This window comes from Brienomyrus brachyistius, unplaced genomic scaffold, assembly GCF_023856365.1.
Source record: "Brienomyrus brachyistius isolate T26 unplaced genomic scaffold, BBRACH_0.4 scaffold39, whole genome shotgun sequence".
Taxonomy (NCBI): Eukaryota; Metazoa; Chordata; class Actinopteri; order Osteoglossiformes; family Mormyridae; genus Brienomyrus; species Brienomyrus brachyistius.
In genome coordinates this window covers 1637636-1657182 of record NW_026042314.1, presented here as the reverse complement: position 1 = coordinate 1657182, position 19547 = coordinate 1637636, and the positions used below count along the sequence as shown (strand labels likewise).

At 47.3% G+C, this 19547-nt stretch overlaps 1 protein-coding gene across 5 annotated transcripts in view; it reads right to left on the bottom strand.

Moving 5' to 3' along the window:
- LOC125722473 (NACHT, LRR and PYD domains-containing protein 12-like) overlaps nucleotides 1-19547 on the bottom strand; it is a 214991-nt gene that overhangs the window by 174847 nt on the left and 20597 nt on the right. For 3 of the 5 annotated variants that reach the window (XM_048998644.1, XM_048998643.1, XM_048998646.1), the window contains 3 exons: nucleotides 13719-13892; nucleotides 13558-13604; nucleotides 10708-12060 (listed from right to left, as the gene is read on the bottom strand). In XM_048998644.1, the coding sequence (XP_048854601.1) occupies nucleotides 11543-12060; nucleotides 13558-13604; nucleotides 13719-13892 (739 nt within the window). In that variant the 3' untranslated portion in view covers nucleotides 10708-11542. Of the gene's footprint in view, nucleotides 1-10707; nucleotides 12061-13557; nucleotides 13605-13718; nucleotides 13893-19547 lie in introns of those variants that run through there. The other 2 variants (XM_048998647.1, XM_048998645.1) reach the window with 1 other exon arrangement.

Here is a 19547-nt window from a genome sequence, read left to right as displayed (position 1 = left end):
TCTGAGGTACAGTATGAACACTCAGGATTGCGGGTCGTCTAGCACTATGGGGCACAACGCGACGTGTCTGTGTTCATGTGAGGTACAGTATGAACACTCAGGATTGCGGGTCGTCTAGCGCTATGTGGAACAACGCGGCGTGTCTGTGTTCATCTGAGGTACAGTATGAACACTCAGGATTGCGGGTCGTCTAGCGCTATGGGGCACAACGCGGCGTGTCTGTGTTCATGTGAGGTACAGTATGAACACTCAGGATTGCGGGTCGTCTTGCGCTATGGGGCACAATGCGGCGTGTCTGTGTTCATCTGAGGTACAGTATGAACACTCAGGATTGCGGGTCGTCTAGCACTATGGGGCACAACGCGACGTGTCTGTGTTCATGTGAGGTACAGTATGAACACTCAGGATTGCGGGTCGTCTAGCGCTATGGGGCACAACGCGACGTGTCTGTGTTCATGTGAGGTACAGTATGAACACTCAGGATTGCGGGTCGTCTAGCGCTATGGGGCACAACGCGGCGTGTCTGTGTTCATATGAGGTACAGTATGAACAGTCAGGATTGCGGGTCGTCTAGCGCTATGGGGCACAACGCGGCGTGTCTGTGTTCATGTGAGGTACAGTATGAACACTCAGGATTACGGGTCGTCTAGCTCTATGGGGCACAACGCGACGTGTCTGTGTTCATGTGAGGTACAGTATGAACACTCAGGATTGCGGGTCGTCTAGCTCTATGGGGCACAACGCAGCGTGTCTGTGTTCATGTGAGATACAGTATGAACACTCAGGATTGCGGGTCGTCTACCACTATGTGGAACAACGCGGCGTGTCTGTGTTCATGTGAGGTACAGTATGAACAGTCAGGATTGCGGGTCGTCTAGCACTATGGGGCACAACGCGGCGTGTCTGTGTTCATGTGAGGTACAGTATGAACACTCAGGATTGCGGGTCGTCTAGCGCTATGGGGCACAACGCGGCGTGTCTGTGTTCATGTGAGGTACAGTATGAACACTCAGGATTGCGTGTCGTCTAGCACTATGGGGCACAACGCGGCGTGTCTGTGTTCATGTGAGGTACAGTATGAACAGTCAGGATTGCGGGTCGTCTAGCACTATGGGGCACAACGCGGCGTGTCTGTGCTCATGTGAGGTACAGTATGAACACTCAGGATTGCGGGTCGTCTAGCACTATGTGGAACAACGCGACGTGTCTGTGTTCATCTGAGGTACAGTATGAACAGTCAGGATTGCGGGTCGTCTAACACTATGTGGAACAACGCGGCGTGTCTGTGTTCATGTGAGGTACAGTATGAACACTCAGGATTGCGGGTCGTCTAGCACTATGGGGCACAACGCGGCGTGTCTGTGTTCATGTGAGGTACAGTATGAACACTCAGGATTGCGGGTCGTCTACCACTCTGTGTAACAACGCGGCGTGTCTGTGTTCATGTGAGGTACAGTATGAACAGTCAGGATTGCGGGTCGTCTAGCACTATGTGGAACAACGCGGCGTGTCTGTGTTCATGTGAGGTACAGTATGAACAGTCAGGATTGCGGGTCGTCTAGCACTATGGGGCACAACGCGGCGTGTCTGTGTTCATCTGAGGTACAGTATGAACAGTCAGGATTGCGGGTCGTCTACCACTATGTGGAACAACGCGGCGTGTCTGTGTTCATGTGAGGTACCGTATGAACACTCAGGATTGCGGGTCGTCTAGCACTATGGGCCACAACGCGGCGTGTCTGTGTTCATGTGAGGTACAGTATGAACACTCAGGATTGCGGGTCGTCTAGCACTATGGGGCACAACGCGGCGTGTCTGTGTTCATGTGAGGTACAGTATGAACAGTCAGGATTGCGGGTCGTCTAGCACTATGGGGCACAACGCGGCGTGTCTGTGTTCATGTGAGGTACAGTATGAACAGTCAGGATTGCGGGTCGTCTAGCACTATGGGGCACAACGCGGCGTGTCTGTGTTCATGTGAGGTACAGTATGAACAGTCAGGATTGCGGGTCGTCTAGCACTATGTGGAACAACGCGGCGTGTCTGTGTTCATCTGAGGTACAGTATGAACAGTCAGGATTGCGGGTCGTCTACCACTATGGGGCACAACGCGGCGTGTCTGTGTTCATCTGAGGTACAGTATGAACACTCAGGATTGCGGGTCGTCTAGCACTATGTGGAACAACGCGGCGTGTCTGTGTTCATCTGAGGTACAGTATGAACAGTCAGGATTGCGGGTCGTCTACCACTATGTGGAACAACGCGGCGTGTCTGTGTTCATGTGAGGTACAGTATGAACACTCAGGATTGCGGGTCGTCTAGCACTATGGGGCACAACGCGGCGTGTCTGTGTTCATGTGAGGTACAGTATGAACACTCAGGATTGCGGGTCGTCTACCACTATGTGGAACAACGCGGCGTGTCTGTGTTCATGTGAGGTACAGTATGAACAGTCAGGATTGCGGGTCGTCTAGCACTATGGGGCACAACGCGGCGTGTCTGTGTTCATCTGAGGTACAGTATGAACAGTCAGGATTGCGGGTCGTCTAGCACTATGGGGCACAACGCGGCGTGTCTGTGTTCATCTGAGGTACAGTATGAACACTCAGGATTGCGGGTCGTCTAGCACTATGTGGAACAACGCGGCGTGTCTGTGTTCATGTGAGGTACAGTATGAACACTCAGGATTGCGGGTCGTCTAGCACTATGGGGCACAACGCGGCGTGTCTGTGTTCATGTGAGGTACAGTATGAACACTCAGGATTGCGGGTCGTCTACCACTATGTGGAACAACGCGGCGTGTCTGTGTTCATGTGAGGTACAGTATGAACAGTCAGGATTGCGGGTCGTCTAGCACTATGGGGCACAACGCGGCATGTCTGTGTTCATCTGAGGTACAGTATGAACACTCAGGATTGCGGGTCGTCTAGCACTATGGGGCACAACGCGGCGTGTCTGTGTTCATGTGAGGTACAGTATGAACACTCAGGATTGCCAACGGACTAGCTCTAAGTGGCACGCCAGGGCGTTTCTATGTTCATGTGAGGTATAAATATTCGGGATTGCAGAAGGTCTAGCAGTATGAGGCATGCCACTGCATGTCTGCGTTCATGTGACGTAGAAAATGAACATTCAGGATTGTGGGTGGTCTAGCGCTATGGGGTATGCCGGAGCGTTTTTGTGTTCATGTGAGGTATGAATATTTATAATTTTGAACGGTCCAGCACTGTATACTGGGTCGCGGGAGGTCCAGAGCCTATCCCAGAAGCAATGGGCACGAGGCAGGGAACAACCCAGGATGGGGGGCCAGCCCATCGCGGAGCACACTCACATACCATTCACGCACACATGCACATCTAAGGGCAATTTAGCAACTTTTTGCTAAGGTTTTGCAAGTTTTTGGACTGTGGGGGGACACCGGAGGCAACCTCACGACAACATAGGGAGAACATGCACACACATGTGACCCAGGCAGAGACTCGAACCCGGGTCCCAGAGGTCTGAAGCAACAGTGCTAACCACTGCAGGTGTGGAGCATTATACACTCGAACTCCTACACTGACCTCTCAAAGCAGTTTCTCCCCCAACCACAGCACCACAAGTGGTTCTTTTAGTCAACTACCAGTATACTCACTGGAAAGCAGCCCGTTCAGAAATCAGCCTTCTACCTCGTCATTTGGAAAAACATCCTCAGACGATTGTCTTAATGTGTAAAAATAACTCAAACTCACCCTGCCAAAGCACTTTTTATCCTAGTACATGTTCTGTACTACCCTCTACCTTTCAGTAGTGGCTGCACTGTCTGATGTGTCTTCTGATGACGAGGAACTGAATCACGCCGCACTGGCAAGCATCCAGAGCGTAAGGTTAGTACAGTATTGAGATATTTAGTGGTGGTGCTGGCTGTCACGTTTCTTCATCCATGGAATGTGCAATGACTCTAATAACAATAAATAACAATCTAATAACAATAAAATGTTTAATCTGAGAGGAGGGGGTTAAATGGATAACAGATGACAGCTTAGCAACACAGCTTACAGAAGTTTGATAATTTATTCTGCTTATTGTATATATGTCACAATCTCTTTATAATATAATAAAAATGATAATTGTGTGCTGAAGTTCTGTGCCATTGTCTCTGCGATTATCTGTACCATTAACAACACATAATGCCACATGCTAAACTACCTGTGTTTTGTTTGATCCTGAAGAACAACACAAAGTTCTCTGCCAGCAAGAGATATTTTGCAAGATCTTGCAACCAACATAAACCATCTGAAGAAATGTAGGTTTAACATTAACTGATCCTCAGTCATGAATGGAGCCATCAGAGGTTTTAATCGCAAAACATATGATCCATGTCACACAAGTTCACGAAGAGGCTGTGGACCAAGAAGATAATTTTTAAGACTTTTAACTGAAGCTTTGCCGAGCTCTTCAATGTTTGAGGGAAAAGAAGGCAAAATGAACTTGGCTCTCAATAGTACTGCTATGAATTGATGGTTATCTCGTCACTGAGAGGCTGGGCTCTATAATAATTTATTACATCTATACCATTGAATTACAGTATATGGTGGGACAGGTATTTGTAATAGTTTCATTGTTTTCACGCACTGTCAAATTTTTATTTTTCCTAACCTTGAGACAGGTGTGGAAGTAAAACTGGACATTGGTAGCCCGGGAGGGAGGCATATTGGGTCTGTTATGTCTTAGGCCTTAGGGAAGAAGAGATTGTTTTGAATACTGTGTGACCTCGCTTCGCGATAGCTGCCTGCAGTAAGTTCCGCAGACCCTGAGGAAAGCTCGGACCTTGGAGAGGCAGACAGCGGAACCAAGGGGGGGAAGAAACCACCTGCAGGAAGAGATTCGAAGCTGCCCCAACTGGTGCACAGCGAGTTATAGCTTTATAGAATAGTTGCGGCAGGCAATATATAGCAAGCTATGCGGTAGTGCAAATGTACAAGTAATTATGTTAATCATATTAATCATATGTTAACCATGTACTTGCAGTGATTCAATGACAACACGTTAATCATTAATCAAAGGACAACCGAGTATTTACAGTGATTCAATATCATGTAATCAATATCTATATTCATATCTCAAGTAGTCTAGCAGTCGAGACATATTCTGGTAAACACGTCTAGGTCTGAGGCAAGAGAAAATGTTATTTACTGATTTTCAAAGTGTTCTCTCATCGGTAACACTTTACCCGAGGAAGCACAAATAATGTAGTATTATGCTGTTACTTTTGTATTAATTAACCACAAACTAAGTCTTAGTCAGCAGCTTGATTTTGTCCGTAAATATGGTCGCTGCACACGCTGCATCTAACCGCTGCTGTCGTGGATTTTAAAAGGTCGCCGGTGTTCTATAAATTCATCCTACCCGTGAATCCGTCCTACTTACGCTCACCGTGCATGTGCTTCTGAATATTTTTCCACTTTTGCGGAACGCCCATAAATCCGTGCTGCTCTTGTGGTTAACGTTACCTGCGGTGAGTATATATATATATATATATATATATATATATATATATATATATATATATATATATATTTTTTTTTTTTTTTTTTTCTTGTTTGTCAGATTTTATGGTAACGTTTTCTTGTTTGAGTGATTTTATGTTAACTTTGATTGTACATATAATGTAACTGTAACAGTTTATGAATATACTATTAGTATATTTTAAGACAGAACACATGTATAACATTATTTTTTATGCTAACCTGTAGTAGCTTGTCCTAGTCGTACACGTTGTACAAATTTTTACCGTTTGTGTGGATTTATTTTATATTGTTTTCGCTATACAAATAATTGCTAACAATTTAACTAGCTACCTAACTAGTTTTCATGGCAGCGAAAACACCTAGACTCTAAAAATCAATGCACCAAAGACAATCAAATGATCCTTAAGTGTTCATATGATTCTGTAGATAATAGGAAGGTTAAGTAAAACTTAATTTTAATGGTCATGACAATTTTTTTTCAATACCTCCCCAGGGAGGCGTCCCAGAGGCATCCTGATCAGATGCCCGAGCCACCTCATCTGGCTCCTCTCGATGCGGAGGAGCAGCGGCTCTACTCTGAGTCCCTCCCGAATGACTGAGCTCCTCACCCTATCTCTAAGGGAGAGCCCAGCCACCCTGCGGAGGAAACTCATTTCGGCCGCTTGTACCCGCGATCTCGTTCTTTCGGTCACTACCCAAAGCTCATGACCATAGGTGAGGGTAGGAACGTAGATCGACTGGTAAATCGAGAGCTTCGCCTTTTGGCTCAGCTCTCTCTTCACCATGACAGACCGATGCAGCGCCCGCATGACTGCCGACGCCGCACCGATCCGCCTGTCGATCTCCCGCTCCATCGTTCCCCCACTCGTGAACAAGATCCCGAGATACTTAAACTCCTCCACTTGGGGGAGGACCCCATCCCCAACCCGGAGAGAGCACTCTACCCTTTTCCGGCTGAGAACCATGGTCTCGGATTTGGAGGTGCTGATTCTCATCCCAGCCGCTTCGCACTCGGCTGCGAACTGCTCCAGCGAGAGCTGAAGGTCACGGCTCGATGAGGCCAACAGAACCACATCATCCGCAAAAAGCAGAGACCTAATCCTGAGGTCACCGAACCGGACGCCCTCAACACCCTGGCTGCGCCTAGAAATTCTGTCCATAAAAACTATGAACAGAATCGGTGACAAAGGGCAGCCCTGACGGAGTCCAACCCTCACCGGAAACGAGTCCGACTTATTGCCGCCCATGCGGACCAAACTCTGGCACCGGTCATACAGGGACCGAACCGCCCTTAAAAGGGAGCCCGGTACCCCATACTCCCGGAGCACTCCCCACAGGACCCCACGAGGGACACGGTCGAATGCCTTTTCCAAGTCCACAAAACACATGTAGACTGGTCGGGCAAACTCCCATGAACCCTCCAGAACCCTGCTGAGAATATAGAGCTGGTCCACTGTTCCACGGCCAGGGCGAAAACCACACTGCTCCTCCTGAATCCGAGGTTCGACAATCCGGCGGACCCTCCTTTCCAGGACCCCCGAATAGACCTTACCAGGGAGGCTGAGGAGTGTGATCCCCCTGTAGTTGGAGCACACCCTCCGGTCCCCCTTCTTAAAGAGGGGGACCACCACCCCGGTCTGCCAGTCCAGAGGTACTGCCCCCGATGTCCACGCGATGCTGCAGATGCGTGTCAACCAGGACAGCCCCGCAGCATCCAGAGCCTTGAGGAACTCTGGGCGAATCTCGTCCACCCCCGGGGCCCGGCCACCGAGGAGCTTTTTGACCACCTCAGCGACCTCCACCCCCGAGATAGGCGAGTCCACCCCCAAGTCCCCACACTCTGCTTCCATATTGGAAGGCGTGTCGGTGGGATTGAGGAGGTCTTCGAAGTACTCCCTCCACCGACCCAAAACGTCCCGAGCTGAGGTCAGCAGCGCACCATCCCCACCATAAATAGTGTTGATGCTGCACCGCTTTCCCGCCCGGAGCCGCCGGATGGTGGACCAGAATCTCCTCGAAGCCGTCCGGAAGTCGTTCTCCATGGCCTCACCAAACTCCTCCCACACCCGAGTTTTTGCCTCAGCGACCGCCAAAGCCGCATTCCGCTTGGCCTTGACCCATTCAGCTGCGTCTGGAGTCCCACAGGCCAGAAAGGCCCGATAAGACTCCTTCTTCAGCTTGACGGCATCCCTTACCACCGGTGTCCACCAGCGGGTTCGGGGATTACCGCCGCGACAGGCACCGACCACCTTGCGGCCGCAGCTCCGGTCAGCCGCCTCCACAATGGAGGCACGGAACATGGCCCATTCGGACTCAATGTCCCCCGCCTCCCCCGGGATATGGGAGAAGTTCTGCTGGAGGTAGGAGTTGAAACTCTCCCTGACAGGGGATTCCGCCAGACGTTCCCAGCAGACCCTCACTATACGCTTGGGCCTGCCAGGCCTGGCCGGCTTCCTCCCCCACCAGCGGAGCCAACCCACCACCAGGTAGTGATCGGTTGACAGCTCCACCCCTCTCTTCACCCGAGTGTCCAAAACATGCGGCCGCAAGTCCGACGACATGACTACAAAGTCGATCATCGAACTGCGGCCTAGGGTGTCCTGGTGCCAAGTGCACATATGGACACCCTTATGCTTGAACATGGTGTTCATTATGGACAGTCCGTGACGAGCACAGAAGTTCAATAACAAAACACCGCTCGGGTTCAGATCGGGGGGGCCGTTCCTCCCAATCACGCCCCTCCAGGTCTCACTGTCGCTGCCCACGTGAGCATTGAAGTCCCCCAGCAGAACAAGGGAATCCCCAGGAGGAGCACTCTCCAACACCCCTTCCAAGGACTCCAAAAAGGGTGGGTATTCCGAACTGCTGTTTGGCGCATAAGCGCAAACAACAGTCAGGACCCGTCCCCCCACCCGAAGGCGGAGGGAGGCTACCCTCTCGTCCACTGCAGTAAACCCCAATGTACAGGCACCCAGCCTGGGGGCAATAAGTATGCCCACGCCCGCTCGGCGCCTCTCCCCGCGGGCAACTCCAGAGTGGAAAAGGGTCCAACCCCCCTCAAGGAGACTGGTTCCAGAGCCCAAGCCGTGCGTCGAGGTGAGTCCGACTATATCTAGCCGGAACTTCACAACCTCGCGCACCAGCTCAGGCTCTTTCCCCATCAGAGAGGTGACATTCCATGTCCCTAGAGCTAGCTTCTGCAGCCGAGGATCGGACCGCCAAGGTCCCCGCCTTTGGCCGCCGCCCAGATCACTTCGCACAAGACCCCTATGGCCCCTCCCATGGGTGGTGAGCCCATTGGAGGGGGGACCCACGTGCCTTGTTCGGGCTGCGCCCGACCAGGCCCCATGGGTGTAGGCCTGGCTGCCAGGCGCTCGCCATCGAGCCCCACCCCCAGGCCTGGCTCCAGGGGGGGGCCCCGGTGACCCGCGTCCGGGCAAGGGAAAACGTGAATCCAGGATTTTTCTCATCATAAGGGGTTTTTGAGCCGTGCTTCGTCTGGTTCCTCACCCAGGACCTGTTTGCCTTGGGTGACCCTACCAGGGGCATAAAGCCCCAGACAACATAGCTCCTGGGATCATTGTAACACGCAAACCCCTCCACCACGATAAGGTGTCAGCTCCAGGAGGGGCCTGCAAAATATATTGATAATTTATGGCTAATAAAATTGTTTTATTATGAAAGAACGCAAATGACTGATGATGACAAACTTGAATAAAAAGAAGTTTTCCGTTAAAATGGAGTAATCATGGTATTTTATATCGCGCATAGATCCGCTTTCTTATAATTTAATTCTGATCCTATTTTATGTAGTAATCTGTGTTTTGTCTCCACCTAGTGGCGGCCGTAAAAAGTACACATTGTTTCCGGAATGATCGCTTTTCTGTGAATTGGTGAATTCTGTGAATTCCAGTGGATGTAAGAAATATGGCAGCAGCTTGATAGAGATACATTATAACTGACTACAGTCACTTTATAGAATGTGCAATAGATAATGAATCCAATGGTGGATTGTCAATGGATGTCTGTGTATATTTTTACACGTTTATTAATGATAATGCATGCAGATAAATTTAGTGGCTTTTGCCAGCCGGGCGTGGGAAGGGTTCAGTATCTATCTATGTATCAATTTATCTAAGTCAGACAGATAAGTGGGGGCAGAGGAGTAAGGGTGCATGGGCACATGCCCCCTCTGTCTGACGGAGGAGTATCCAGACCTTTTACAGTGGGCTGGGGGTGGCAAGGCTGCCTGGGCACCTGCCCGTTCTGTCAGAAGGGGGCATAACCAGACCTTTTACAGTGGGGTGGGGGTGGCAAGGCTGCCTGGGCACCTGCCCGTTCTGTCCGAAGGGGGCATAACCAGACCTTTTACAGTGGGGTGGGGGTGGCAAGGCTACCTGGGCACCTGCCCGTTCTGTCTGACGGGGGCATAACCAGACCTTTTACAGGTGGGTGGGGGTGGCAAAGGTGCCTGGGCACCTGCCTCTTCTATCCTACGGGGGAGTAATCAGACCTTTTACAGTGGGGTGGGGGGGTAAGGGTGCCTGGGCACCTGCCCATTCTGTCTGACGGGGGCATAACCAGACCTTTTAGAGTGGGGTGGGGGTGGCAAGGCTGCCTGGTCATCTGCCCATTCTGTCCGACGGGGGTAGCAACCAGACCTTTTTCAGTGGGGTGGGGCTGGCAAGTGTCTCTGGGCACCTGCCCCTTCTATCATACGGGGGAGTAATCAGACCATTTACAGTGGGGTCGGGGGGGGGGGGTAAGAGACCCTGGGCACGTACCTTTTCTGTCTGACGGGGAGTAGCCAGATCTTTTACAGTGGGGGGGGGGGGGGGTGGCAAGGCTGCCTGGGCACCCGCCTGTTCTGTCCAACGGGGGAGCAACCAGACCTATTACTGGGGGCTGGGGGTGGCAAGGGTGTTAATTATTTAACAAATCAAATTTCTTTATTTAAATATATTAATAATAATTTTATTTACTTTAATCCACTGAACCAGGACATAATTATATTTTCCAGTTTTTTTCAGACTGTTATGTCTCTAGTTAAATGATTATTTTATACACTGATTGACAGTCATTGTGTCAGTTATGTTCAGCTGCAGTAATACAGTGAATTTAACTTAATCCAGCAGACTGTGGTTTCATTATGTTACTCAGTTATGCTTTGGGTGACGCTGAAGCAGGACATTAATAGGACAGAACAGAAAGCCTTTATTGTCACTGTACAGGGAGGAAATACAGTAAATGGACATAAATATACAATATATAAAATGGACATATACAGGAGAAGGGGATAGCCCCCCCCCCCCCAATCAGGATTACATTTAATTACATTTTAGTCAGAGAGAAAACGTATAAAAAACAATATTTTTCATGTTTATTCAGCTCACTGAACACAGTCATTTATTTTTTGTAAAACACACAGTACTGTGCAAAAGTCTTAGTCAGTCCAAAGAAATGTTTAAAGCTGTTTATCTGGGTAGCAAGTGTACTTTGGCTTAGAACAAAAAACACAATTTAACATTAGAACGTGTGCAAATTAAAAGTAACACAATAAAAACTAGTAATAATTTCTTCTGTGTTCTAAAAAGTTACTGATATCTAGTTGGATGGCTAGATGAACACCACTTCAGTTCCCAAACTTCTCCTCAGGGGCACCTCAGCCGTTCCACGATTTTGTTAAATTTCACCAACAGCCCAATTAAATAATTAAACATATTGGTTTAAAAAGTCAGTAAGAGATTGACTAGCTGTATGAGGTGTGTTAGTGGCCAAGTCAAAAAATACATGGCTGCACTGGACGGTCGCTGCAAATACTAGGATGATTTTAGCAGAGGTTCTGAAATGGCGAAGCTGACACACTTTGACAGGCATCATATCATAGTTTTACACCAACAGGAGGATAATCTGAACATCATTTTCTTTGTCTGCCTAAGACTTTTGCACAGTTCTGTACATTTCAGAGTAAAAAGGATTATAAAGGTTAAAAAGCAGAGATTTTACCTTTTTGCAGGAGAACCAGCAACACGTCACAGTGACACTGAGCAGTTTCTATGAACCCGAAACCCTGGATAGAGGGACTCAGTGAACGAGGAGGTGAATCTGTGCAGGGGGGTCAGTCCATCAGAGGAGACTCTGTAGAAGGACAGAACACCAGCCCCCCAGTCCAGATACACTCCTACTCTGCGGGGGCCTGAGGGCTGTATGGGTATGAGAGTCTGTTTATTATTGTGCCGGACAGAGTAACTGTCAGTATCACAGCACAGACTCCATGACTTGTCATCGTCTCCAAGCTCACAGTCACTCACTCCCTTCCTCCCGATCCCTTTATAAGTGACTCCTATCCAGGCTCCATCTCCATCCCACTCAGCCTCCCAGTAACAGCGGCCAGTCAGACTCTCTCTGCACAGAACTTGGGGGTAGCTGTCAAATCTCTCTGGATGATCAGGATATGGCCGCTTTGCCCCCCGTGTCACCTTCCTGTTCCCCCCTGACAGAGACAGGAGTCTGTTTGCTGTGTTGGGGTCCAGCGTCAGCTGGCAGGAGTCTGTAGGCAGGAGGAAGAATTATTAATCCCATCAGGCCGCCTGTACTTTATGTTTCTGTACGATATAAAAACAGCACATCTTCCCCTTCATCAGACATATTCATCACAAGCATATTTACCACAAAACGGCACCAGAGATCAATACTAAAGTCAGTGTCTTTCCTTCAAAACAAATTCCGGCGCATCCGGCTCGAAAATGGCCATCAATAACAGAATATTTAAGTAATATTATTACACGTTTAAAGTGATATTTAATAAACATTTGGACCTGGATTCTGATATAAACGATGATTCCGGCACAGATCGTGCGCGCATCATAAAAAACAGGAAGGTTTTCATTAATTCAGAAAAATATTGCTCTGAAAAACGGGATTATTATCTCATTAATTCGGAAAAACAGAATTAATTTTTCCCAGATGAATGCAATACGCTTCCATAGAGAACCGCTTACCGCGCGCGTAACTGTAGATCCTGCGCCGCTGCCGCGAGGCGTGAGCCCCGCATCTCGCGCACGCACGCGACCGCTCTAATTTGTTAACATGGGCGCCGAAATGAAATTTGATATTTTCCGCAGCACATCCAGTGTGTCCCGGGCGCTAATTTCTTTTAGCACCGTGGATCAGGAGAACTTTTTAATATTCACGAGTGAAGCCCTACACGATTGGCTGGCTGATTAATATTTATGAGAGGGGCACTACCTCATTGGCCAGTTAACATCGACTTGTGCTGCCTGTTTCTTCTACCTAAAGCAGGGGTGTCCAAATCCAGTCCTGGGGGGCCGGTGCCCTGTGTAGCTCAGCTCTTTCCCTGTTCCACCATAAATAATTCAGCTCAAGAGCTGTGTGGTTATTAGCACAAGGAGATGAATCAGGTGTGTTAAATGAGGGGAAACCCAAAAATGTGCAGGACTCTGGCCCTCCAGGACTGGATTTGGGCTCCCCTGGTTTAAGGGATTCAGTGACCAATCAGTAATATTCTCTCATGAATTTTAAGGATGTTCCAGAACCACCCTGTAAAAATGCAAATTCACATTTTGCACTTGAGGAGAGAGTCCGGTCTCACTGCCTACAGGTGCCTCCTTAGGACAATACTAACGAATCTCTCACAGAAAACACATACACTCACGGCATCCGCAAAAAGAACAAATGCAAAGGATTCTTTTTTTGTGAAATTAAATATGTATAACTAATTCAGAATATATTTAACCATCCTACACTCCCACACAAACACGAAGATAATACAAGCAGCTATAAAGCATTTGCAAAAAATATTTTAAAAACCGATTAAATTAATTGATAGTGTTTTGGTGATGATTTTGATTTTTTGTTTCGCGTTTGGATGTTTGTCTAAAATGACATGAAACTCACCTAAACACAAACATGGAAATCCATCTACACACAGTGCAAAAAGCCACTCATCACAACAATTGTGTGAATACAACCATAACATACAGTAGTATTCATGGTATTATTAATAAAAACATGCAAAGACACTTACATTTCTGTAAGCCTGCTCTGGTCCTGCACTCTCCACCGTAATCCACACTACAGGAGAAGCAGAATGATATAGTACTGCTGTATGCATTTATTTATTGGTGCCTCTTCTTCACATACATGCATAAGTATCTGTAGCGTGTCAGACAAACACTCTGTACTCACTGCAGCTTCTCCAGTTTACAGCTGGGATCCTCCAGTACAGCAGAAAGCAGCTTCACTCCTGAGTCTCCTGGGTGATTGTAGCTCAGGTCCAGCTCTCTCAGGTGTGAGGGGTTTGATCTCAGAGCTGAAGCCAGGGAAGAACAGCCTTCTTCTGTGACTCTACAGCCTGACAGTCTGCAGAAACATGGAAAAAAAATCCACAATAAATAAGATCACCTGACCATTACAAGCATTACTTTTAAGCAAAAGTGATTCCTCTAATAAATATTTCAATAATCACACAAAATTAACATCTTTTGAACATTTTATAAGAACCTATACTTCTCAGAACCAGATCCAGTTGATATAGAATCATTTAAAAATAATCTAGACTTACCCATATTAACCAATGAAACAGCAAATGCCCTTGATGCCAGAGGTGGAGATTTCAGGTCCAGAGAGTACAAATCCAGACCAAGATTTTGTTTCAACCAACCAGATGAATATAAAGAGTCACAATCACAGAGACTCAACTGGTTTGTTGAAACAAAATCTTGGTCTGGATTTGTACTCCCTAGACCTGAAATCTCCACCTCTGCTTGATGCACCATTAACATCAGAAGAACTCCATAAGGTCCTCAACCAAATGCCTAACAACCAATCGCCAGACCGGATGGTTACCCTGCAGAAATCTATAGGCCATTACAGTGTTATTGAAACCTGATAAAGACCAAACACAGCCCTCCAGTTACCGGCCATTACAGTGTTATTGAGACCTGATAAAGACCCAACACAACCCTCCAGTTACCCGCCACTCTCATTAATGAATAACTTGAAAATCATTACAAAAGCTCTCGCCACTCAGTTACAGACAGTCATTCCTACTATAATCCATCCTGATCAGACAGATTTCATCAAGACCAGACATGCCTCGGACAACATCCATAGATTATTTAATTTAGTCTAGACTGCTCAGCATACCCATACTAAAACCATGATTACATCATTAGATGCAGAAACTGCATCTGACAGTCAGTTGGACATTCCTCTTTAATACATTGCATAGATTTGGCTTTGGAGAATCGTTCACCCACTGGCTTAAAATACTGTACACCTCACCCAAAGCTACAGTGTCACAGATGGGATGACATCACCTGCATTCACACTCCGACGGGGAAGACGGCCTGCATGCCCACTCTCTCCTTCACTGTTTGCCATCTTCATAGAAACAATTGTGGCAGCAATATGACAGAACAGTGAAATAAATGGAATTCATACTAATAACAACACAAAATTAATCTCTATGCAGATGATATCTTGCTGTTTTTATGAAACCCTCAAAATATGAAATTTTAATTTTATTAATACCTTTTCAAATCTATCAAACTACACAATAAACTGGAAAAAAACCCATAATATTCTCACTGTCTGAAGATGCCTGGGATTCAGCCGATCAGGATGGTCCATTTCACACTGGAAATATCCGGTACTTGGGTATCTACATCTCCCACAGGCTGTCTGACTTGGTTACTCTCAACTACACCCCCTTATTCAAAACAATAGATGAGTCTCCCACTTCAATCAATAAAAATAAAATTACTCGTCCAGAATAAATTCAGAAAAATTCTTTCAAACTCATTAATGTCACATTTTTGCTGGAAAAACAAAAACTCAAAATCAAACATTCCACATTACAGAAAAGTAAATCTCAAGTTGGATTACAAGCTCATTTTTCTTAATTATTACTTAGCAAATCAACTGCAAGACTTAACTAAATGGTCACACTACAGCAGTAACAGCAGCTCATGGTTACAGCAGGAGCAGCTGTACTGTAAAAATCTCAGACATGCAGACTTACTCAAAATTTCATTAAAGAAACAAAACTGCTTTAACAACACAGTGCTGCCATTTCCACAACACTGACAGCACAGAGGAAAGCCAGTAAAATCACTAACTGTACTCTCAGACCCTGTAAATACACGTCAATCTGGAATAATCTGGACTTCCTACTTCACAATATCACTATTCACTATCACTCACGGGGACAGAAAGGGATTACACATCTCCACCTCCTTTTCAGTAACAGTCATTTCATGACATTCGAAGACTTAATCCATAAATACGAGTTGAGAATAAGCAATTTTTCTAATATTTACTAACTGAATCCAGCATCAAAACCAAAATGAACCTCACACATAATACACTGAATCCTCCTCAGATGAGACAACATTCTGCAACTTAAAAATAAAAAGAAACCTCTAGAATATATAATCCTCCATCTGCGACAGACACATTGATATTTGTACCAAAAATTAATTGGAATAAGGACCTTATCTTTTCCCCCAGCTCTGATTTCTGGATGGACGTCTGCAACAACATATTCACAGTGACAAATACTGGCCTTCAGTTCAGTACAAAGTAATTCACATAAAACATGTGACTCAATATAAAAAGTAGTCAGTACTGATACCTGCTCACAGTGTACAAGGGGTGTCACAGATAATTATCTGCATACTCTGTGGGCCTGTATACCTGCTCACAGTGTACAAGGGGTGTCACAGATAATTATCTGCATGCTCTGTGGGCCTGTATATCTGTTCACAGTGTACAATGGGTGTCACAGGTAATTATCTGCATGCTCTGTTGGCCTGTATACCTGCTCACAGTGCACCATGGGTGTCACAGATAATTATCTGCATGCTCTGTGGGCCTGTATACCTGCTCACAGTGCACCTTGGGTGTCACAGATAATTATCTGCATGCTCTGTGGGCCTGTATACCTGCTCACAGTGCACCTTGGGTGTCACAGATAATTATCTGCATGCTCTGTGGGCCTGTATACCTGCTCACAGTGCACCTTGGGTGTCACAGATAATTATCTGCATGCTCTGTGGGCCTGTATACCTGCTCACAGTGCACCTTGGGTGTCACAGATAATTATCTGCATGCTCTGTTGGCCTGTATACCTGCTCACAGTGCACCATGGGTGTCACAGATAATTATCTGCATGCTCTGTTGGCCTGTATACCTGCTCACAGTGTACAATGGGTGTCACAGGTAATTATCTGCATGCTCTGTTGGCCTGTATACCTGCTCACAGTGCACCATGGGTGTCACAGGTAACTACTGTATGTTCTCTATAGGTGAAAGATCTGGACTGCAGACAGGCCAATTCAGCACCCGGACTCTTCTCCGACGAAGCCATGTGCTTGTAATAGCTGCAGTATGTGGTTTTGCATTGTCCTGCTGAAATACACAAGGCCTTCCCTGAAACAGACGTCCTCTGGAGGGGAGCATGTGTTGCTCTAAAACCTTTATATACCTTTCAGCATTCATAGTTCCTTCCAAGACATGCAAGCTGCCCATACCGTATGCACTTATGCACCCTCATACCATCAGAGATGCTGGCTTTTGAACTGAATGCTGATAACACGCTGGAAGGTCTCCCTCCTCTTTAGCCCGGAGGACACGGCGCCCTTCATTACCAACAAGAATGTCACATTTGGACTCGTCTGACCATAGAACACTTTCCCACTCTGAAACAGTCCATTTCACATGAGTCTTGGCCCACAGGACACGACGGCGCTTCTGGACCATGTTCAGTTATGGCTTCCTTTTTGCATGATAGAGCTTTAGCTGGCATCTGCAGATGGCACGGCGGATTGTGTTTACCGACTGTGCTTTCTGGAAGTATTCCTGGGCCCATTTAGTAATGTCACTGACACAATCATGCCGATGAGTGATGCAGAGTCGTCTGAGGGCCCGAAGACCACAGGCATCCAATACAGGTCTTCGGCCTTTGAACATTTGTAATATTATCTATGTTCTGTTGTGAATAAAATATAGGCTCATGTGACTTGAAAGTGTTTTATTTGTTATTTCATTCAAATATAAAGTACTTTTCTAGAATTCTGGTTGTTTGTATGTTTGCTGGGGGGCGGCATGGTGGCGCAGTGGTTAGCACTGTTGCCTCACACCTCTGGGACCCGGGTTCAAATCTCCACCTGGGTCACAAGTGTGTGGAGTTTGCATGTTCTCTCCATGTCGTCGTGGGGTTTCCTCCGGGTACTCCGGTTTCCCCCCACAGTCCAAAAACATGCTGAGGCTAATTGGAGTTACTAAATTGCCCGTAAGTGTGCATGTGTGAGTGACTGGTGTGTGAGTGTGCCATCCTGGGTTGTTCCCTGCCTCGTGCCCATTGCTTCTGGGATAGGCTCCGGACCCCCCGCGACCCAGTAGGATAAGCGGTTTGGAAAATGGATGGATGGATGTATGTTTGCTGGGGGCGGCATGGTGGTGCAGTGGTTAGGACTATTGCCTAACACCTCTGGGACCCGGGTTCAAGTCTCCGCCTGGGTCACATGTGTGTGGAGTTTGCATGTTCTCCCCATGTCGTCGTGGGGTTTCCTCCGGGTACTCTGGTTTCCCCCACAGTCCAAAAACATGCTGAGGCTAATTGGAGTTGCTAAATTGCCCAACTGGTATGTGAATGTGCCCTGCGATGGGTTGGCCCCCCTCCTGGGTTGTTCCCTACCTTTTGCCTATTGCTTCCGGGATAGGACCCCCTGCGACCCAGTAGGATAAGCGGTTTGGAAAATGGATGGATGGATGTATGTTTGCAGCAAACTATTTTGTGAATAAAAGCTACCTCAACGCCCACCGCCCCCTTACTTTTTTGCAGTTATTTTTATTAATTATTATTATTACTGTTTAATTCATGTATTGTATGTTTCAATCATTACAGATATGTATGAAAGTGTGTCTGTGTATGTATGGACATTCATATCTATGTATTAATATACACTGCTCAAAAAAATTGAAGGAACACTTTTTAATCAGAGTATAGCATCAAGTCTATTAAACTTCTGGGATATTGATCAGGTCAGTTAAGTAGCGGAGGGGGTTGTTAATCAGTTTCAGCCGCTTTAGTGTTAATGAAATTATCAACAGGTGAACTAGAGGGGCAACAATGAGACGACCCCCAAACCAGGAATGGTTTAACAGGTGGAGGCCACTGGCATTTTTCCCTCCTCATCTTTTCTGACAGTTTTTTCACTAGTTTTGCATTTAGCGACGGTCAGTGTCACTACTGGTAGCATGAGGCGATACCTGGACCCTACAGAGGTTGCACAGGTAGTCCAACTCCTCCAGGATGGCGCATCAATACGTGCCATTGCCAGAAGGTTTGCTGTGTCTCCCAGCACAGTCTCAAGGGCATGGAGGAGATTCCAGGAGACAGGCAGTTATTCAAGGAGAGCTGAACAGGGCCATAGAAGGTCCTTAACCCATCAGCAGGACCGGTATCTGCTCCTTTGTGCAAGGAGGAACAGGATGAACACTGCTGGAGCCCTACAAAATGACCTCCATCAGGCCCCTGGTGTGAATGTTTCTGATTGTTTGGTCAGAGACAGACTTCATGAGGGTGGCTTGAGGGCCCAACGTCCTCTAGTGGGCCCTGTGCTCACTGCCCAGCACCATGGAGCTCGATTGGCATTTGCCATAGATTACCAGAATTTGCAGGTCTGCTACTGGTGCCCTGTGCTTTTCACAGATGAGAGCAGGTTCAGCCTCAGCACATGTGACAGACGTGAAAGGGTCTGGAGAAGCCATGGAGAACGTTATGCTGCCTGCAGCATTGTTCAGCATGACCGGTTTGGTGGTGGGTCAGTGATGGTCTGGGGAGGCATATCCATGGAGGGACGCACAGTCCTCTACAGGCTAGACAACGGCACCTTGACTGCCATTAGGTATCAGGATAAAATCCTTAAACCCATTGTCAGACCCTATGCTGGTGCAGTGGGTCCTGGGTTCCTCCTGGTGCACGACAATGTGGCAAGAGCATATAGGCAG